At 42.4% G+C, this 6,263-nt stretch overlaps 1 protein-coding gene across 1 annotated transcript; it reads left to right on the top strand.

Moving 5' to 3' along the window:
* Positions 1-4,186: 4,186 nt before the first annotated feature.
* On the top strand, positions 4,187-4,633 carry LOC145163328 (uncharacterized). The gene is made up of 2 exons (XM_079082168.1): positions 4,187-4,241; positions 4,311-4,633. The coding sequence occupies exons 1-2, from the start codon at positions 4,187-4,189 to the stop codon at positions 4,631-4,633; spliced, it is 378 nt and encodes a 125-aa protein (XP_078938294.1).
* The last annotated feature ends 1,630 nt before the right edge of the window (positions 4,634-6,263 follow it).

Below are 6,263 nucleotides of genomic sequence, written 5' to 3'. Positions count from 1 at the left end.
CAACTAGCATACAATCTACAACTACTTATCTAATTAACTGTCAGAGTTCAAACTCTGGTCTTGCATACAGATCGCCAGGAGCCACCTCCTGATCTTTCATGCAAATGTTAAGGGCCACCCCCTGGTCTTCCTACAATACATAAATCAAATGGACTGACATTGGTGCCTTCGACCCATAGTACAGTGACGAGACTCACCTCGATAGCTGAACCCACGAATAAATTCTGACTAAAGATCCGCTAGAATCCCCACGCTACCAAACATGAAAACATTCAATTAATATTTGGGTTCTAAACCAATCCAACAATCCATAAATAGGGTAAAAAGACCATTTTACCCCTCACCTTGTTTGGTCCAAGACTAAGGCCCAAACTCCCAATCATAAAGGCCCACAAACCAATAACCATTAAAAGCCCACTTATGGCCCAATGTTACAAATTGGGCCTAAACCCTTACATGGGCCTTACCCTAAAGCCCATTAACATTTCCCTAGTCTAAAACACTTGTTCTATGATGGCCCAACAATGCCCCAAACAACGAATCCCAAAATATAGCCCAAACCCGAAATGACACCACAAGGCCCAATAAGGCCCAAATATGCAAATTGGGCCCAAAACCATCATGGGCCTAACCCGAGAAGGCCCAATATCCAAAAAGGCTCAAAATAACCAATGGTCAACCCCAGTCAAACTTCTGGTCAACGATTCATGGACAACAAGTCAACAAAAGAAGAAAAGTCCAACAGGCCGAGTATGCCCTGCGTACTCATCTGGTACGCCCAGCGTACACCCTTTGGGGCCAGTACGTGCGACATACCAGATGGGTACGCCCAACGTACTCCTTGAACTCCGTTCTTCTCCATTAAGCACTTAACCACTTAAGTCCTTGTTCCAAATTCTCATATCTGATTCCCATGGATGAATTATCACGTAAAGTTGGCAACTTTACTTGCATGCATGGCTTAATGGGGCTCTAGAGCTCAAAAGAGCTTAATGAAGAGTCTTAACACATGCATGAGTACAAATAAACCATAAAGATCACATTTTTATGCCTTTGGGACACCTAAAACGTCCAGATCTACAAGATCTAGCCTCTGAAACAACCTTAGCTCATAAGGACCAAACACAAGAGGCTAAAATGACCATAATCAAACCCAAAAGGAGATCTAACCAAAGAAATGACAAGATCAAAACTTTTTACCTTCAACACATTGAAAAAGATGGAAAAGTTATGGATCTACAATCTCCCCTCCAGGTGGTGATTCTTCAACAAGCCCCAAGCTCTTCAAAGTGCACAAAAATACTCCAAGATCCTCCATAATGGCTTAAAAGCTCCAAGCTAAAGGCTAAGGGTAGACTTTTAAGGTTTAGGAGGCTTAAAGGCTGATAAAAGATGAGGATCATGAAGGAAATAAGGTTTAAATAAAATCAAGGACCAAAAATTAGGGTTTCATGGCTGAAGGGAGTACGCCCCGCGTACCCCTTGGTACGCTCGGCATACTCAAAGACCACCCATGACCATCTTACTCGGTACGCCCCGCGTACACATCTAGTACGCCCCGCGTACTAGATGGCCCTCCAAAACTCTCAAACTTCATTCGGCCTTAACTTCTTCGTCCTAAGGCCGTTTCCAACGAACTTTAAATCCATGGAAAGGTGAAGAGAAGCCCTACGCTTCTAACAACTCACCATGCCTTAAAAATTCCCGAAAAAGAACCCAAAATTCATAAAAGCTCAGCTTACAATTCACGATTATACCCTTGGGCTCCGAAACACCATCGAACACTCGAATCACTAAACTATAACACCCAAATCCAAAAAGGGCCAAATCCCATCTTCCCCAAGGCCCTAAGCCTAAATATATCTGATGATTAGGCCACAACACCGAATAATGAAGTAATCTGAAACTGAGTGTTACAAATACACCCAGTACCGGTTGAAAGATACCGAAGGGGGTGCAATAGATGCAATTATGTTTTGAGGGTTATGTATGCATGGTATGTAGTATTTTGGGGAGCTCGCTAAGCTTTGTGCTTATAGTTTTCAGTTATGTTTCAGGTACTTCCAGCTCGAAAGGGAAGGGCCAGGCTTGATCGCACCACATTCACCCATGTTTTTCGTATTATATGATTTTGGGATTTGTACTATGATATTATTCCACTATGATACAATTTTGGTTGTTTTGACATAATTACTGGATGTTTTGGAATGAACTAAAAATGAAATTTTTTTGTATGGAATTTTTGGGATGTTACAAGTTGGTATCAGAGCCTTGGTTTAAGGGATTCAGGCATACTCTCGGGTGTGTCTAAACTCAAACCGAGGATTTGGTATATTTTCATAAAAAGAAGTATTTTGTTTATAATAAAAGAAGGGGTGCAATGCGTGCAATCAGTCAAGCTCAAGTAAGTTTTCTCAAAATACCCATACATGTTAGATGTTTTATGCTATGATATGAGAATCACATTCTATATTAGGGCTAAGGATCTGCTTATGATTGCATGATCTAATGCTAGGAGGGTTGCCTTTATGTGCCTATTGTATGAACTTATAGATTGCATGCTAGTATGAAATCAGTTATCTGATAGGATGGTTTGTTTAGGTTGTGTTCTGATTCGAATTGATTTATGCTTGAATGTTGCGTGCTTTGTGCTCTTAGGAATTTTCATTAGTACCAACTGACTAGTAGACAATTGCGTTTGGTTACACATTATTGAGATTAGATAATTTTAGAAGGTTAGGTTTAACTCTATTGTGCAACTCTTGTTTGAGTCCAACCGTTGTAATGTGGGACCTTTCATTCAAAGAATTATGTAGTATCGATAATATGTAATTGTATTAGTCTAGTAGTTAGATGGTACTAGAGGGAGTTCCTTCTACAGATGATAGCAGAGAGTGGTGAGGAAAGGAACCCTAGGAAGTTCTTGGAACATGTCTTGGCATGCAGGAGCTCTATAGTATGAAATGGGTAATAGATAGAAAGGAAATGACTTGGAGGAATCATGAAAGTCCTTGCGTAGAGTATGGATAGGTGTGGAAGGTAGTATTGGGCCCGTACTACTAAAAGCACATAATCTATACCCAAGACAAGTAAGTCCATAGTGAATTCAAGAAACTTCGAGAGTGTGAACCATCTCGTGTGTGTACTAATTATTTATGTGCTATGTTTCAGCATGGTGATGACACATGGTGGGGTAGGAGGTTCAGGATCTGGATCAAGTTCGGGCTCGGGAACCGAACCAATTGATGAGTAATTATGCGAGTTTATTGCGTCTGAGATTACTAGAGGCATCCTTGATGCGAGCCCATTGATGTTTGGGTCAATCCAAGAGGGTATCATCAAGCTGATGGAGGATCGCCTTTAGATCTTTAGGGCCGATCTGGCCGCTAGTCAGCATAGAGCCCGCACTTTCTCCTTCAAGGATTTCAGGGGATGTGGGGCGTCAGAATTCTTTAGGGCGAAGGACCCCATTGCAGCCAGGCGATGGGTAGCAGATATTGAGTGTGCCCAGATGACTAGCTTCTGCCCCGAGGGGTCGAAGGGGAGGTTCGCTGCATGCTGTCTGAGGGAGCGAGCTCGGAATTGGTGGGAGTTCCTAGATATGTGACATACGACTGAGACCGTGGCGGAGATCACTGCCAAGTTCCGACAGAGAGATTTATTGGTACCCAGTACACTGCAGATGAGTAGAAGAGGAAGACCCGATACCATTACATGCTAAGATCTGACATCAGGTAGTTAGTTAGTTTTTTCGTATGTCCGAATATAAATGACATGATATCCAAGGCTCGATAACAGGAGATTGATTTGGAGCATATAAGGAAGAGGAAGGCAGAGCATGGACAGATGACGGGGGTTTAAACAAAGAAACCCAAGGGCTTCAATTCTAGATCTAAGGTCCAGCATGGCCAGAGACGCTATGGGAAGGGCACATGACAGAGTTTGTAGAGTAGGTGGTTCGGGCTGCTACTAGTGCGGCAAGACAGGGCACTACGACAGGGATTGCACCACACCTATTACCACCCAGGGATTTGATATGATTTGCTTCCATTACAATCAGAGGGGACATAAGAAGGCCAGCTGCCCGTGTTTAGCAGCAGTATGACCAATAGTTGTGCATGCTCCGGTGACTCTGAGGATCATTGATGGCCGCCAGGACAAGGCGGAGGCGCCAGTTGTTCAAAGCATGGCATTCCAACTAACAGCCGAGGAGGCTCGTGCATCACCTGATGTGGTCACGAGTATGTATTCTCTCATTTCCTTAATATTTATGCTATTTATCATACTCATATGTCTGTGTTGTTGTTTAGGATCGTTCCTCGTGAACAGTATTCCTCCATTGGTTTTATTCGATTCAGGGGATACCCGATCTTTTGTATCTCTTGTGTGTAGAAAGAGGTTTGACGATGTTCTGGTAGAGTTGGATTATCCGCTAGAGGTTGAGATTGCTAATGACCACCCGGTGCGAGTGTTGAGGGTTCACCAGGGATGTACTTTGGAGTTATTCAGTGAGCAGTATCCGATCGATTTGGTTCCTATTCCCCTACAGGAAAGCAAGGTCATTGTGTGGATGGATTGGTTAAGCCCCAATGGAGTAATGATTGATTACAGGATTCAGTTGGTACGTGTTTGAGCACCAAGTCGAGGAGAGTTGGTGATCCACGGTGAGGGTGCTCAGCGTCGACCGACCCTCTGTTTGGCAGCAAGGGCCAGGCGTTCTCTTCAGCAGAGTTGTTCTGGGGTTGTGGCATATGTGATGGATACCCAGGGGAAGGGTGAGGTGACCGTGGATGATGTACCAATTTTTCAGGAATACCTAGATTTGTTCCTAAAGGATTTTCCAGGAATGCCTCCGGAGAGGCAGGTGGAGTTTAGGATTGACTTGGTTCCAGGTGCGGCTCCGATAGCCAAAGCACCTTATCCGTTAGCACCTCCAGAGATGAAAGAGTCGTCTACACAATTGCAGGAGTTGTTAGACAAGGGATTTATTCGGCCAAGTAGTCCACCTTGGGGATCACCGATCCTATCTGTGAAGAAGAATGATGGGTCACATCGGATGTGTATCGACTACCGGGAGCTGAATAAGCTAACGGTGAAGAACCGTTACCCGCTCCCGAGGATTGCCAACCAATTTGATCAACTCGAGGGCGCATCTTAGTTTCCCAAGATTGATCCGCGCTCGGTTATCACCAGATGAGGGTCAGAGAGGATGATATGCAGAAGATGGCCTTCCAGACTCATTATGGTCATTACGAGTTCATGGCGATGCCTTTCGGGCTCACTAATGATCCAACCGCGTTCATGGACCTCATGGATTGCTTATGCAGGCCTATGCTGTACCGATCAATGGTTGTATTTATTGATGATATCCTGGTCTATTCCAAGACTCAGGGACAACATGAGGAGCATCTGAGGGAGGTATTGGAGACTTTGAGGAGGAAGAAGTTGTCCGCGAAGTTCTCCAAATGTGAGTTTTTGTTGCGCGATGTGCAATTTCTGGGACACCTTGTCGACCAGAACGGTATTCTAGTTGATCCGGCCAAGGTTGAGGCTGTGATGAGATGGGAGGTTCCGAGGTCTCCATCCGAGATTCGGAGTTTCCTTGGATTGTCAGGTTACTATCGGAGATTCATTTAGGATTTCTCCAAGATATCGGTTCCTTTGACTAGGTTGACGAAGAAGACTATCACGTTTCGCTGGGGGCCTGAGCAACAGGAAACTTTTGAGACTCTGAGGTAGATATTGTGTGAGGCGCCTTGTATTTATAATGCTCTTTGATAATATTAATTTGTTAAAAAGAGTATAATTAGTAAATTCTTTAGACAATATATTCTTATATTGTATTAAATGTAAGGAAATTAAATATATATGTAAAATATATATTATTATGCAAGAATTGAGTAGGATATAGATAAATATCCACATGCTTATGTCTTTAAATTAATATTAGCAAATAGTAAAGTAATTGTTTAAAACTATGCATAATTAAAATTACATAGACTAGAATTTTGACTCAGCCTTACTGCATGTTCTTGTCTGATTGTTGCTTTAGGGTAAAAACTTAATTATTCGAATGACCATTTGATTCAAAATTATGTACAGTTATACATTATAATACTTTTTTACAATATTAAATTATTTAAAAACAGTATATTAGTAAACACTTTAGACAGTATATGTATGCCTACATTATGTGAAATAGGAAATACGTGTTGAACTAAAATCTACAATTTAGAAGACTTTGTGAAATACCAAAAAACAAT

This window comes from Lactuca virosa, chromosome 3 (assembly GCF_052849685.1).
Source record: "Lactuca virosa cultivar CGN04683 chromosome 3, Lactuca_virosa_CGN04683_v6, whole genome shotgun sequence".
NCBI lineage: Eukaryota > Viridiplantae > Streptophyta > Magnoliopsida > Asterales > Asteraceae > Lactuca > Lactuca virosa.
This window is presented reverse-complemented; position numbering and strand designations above follow the sequence as displayed.

Coding starts and splice junctions, on each gene's coding strand:
- LOC145163328 (XM_079082168.1), top strand. CDS start 4,187: ATGGCATTCCAACTAACAGCCGAGGAGGCTCGTGCATCACCTGATGTG. Junction 4,242..4,310: donor ATCACCTGATGTGGTCACGA/GTATGTATTCTC, acceptor GTTGTTGTTTAG/GATCGTTCCTCGTGAACAGT.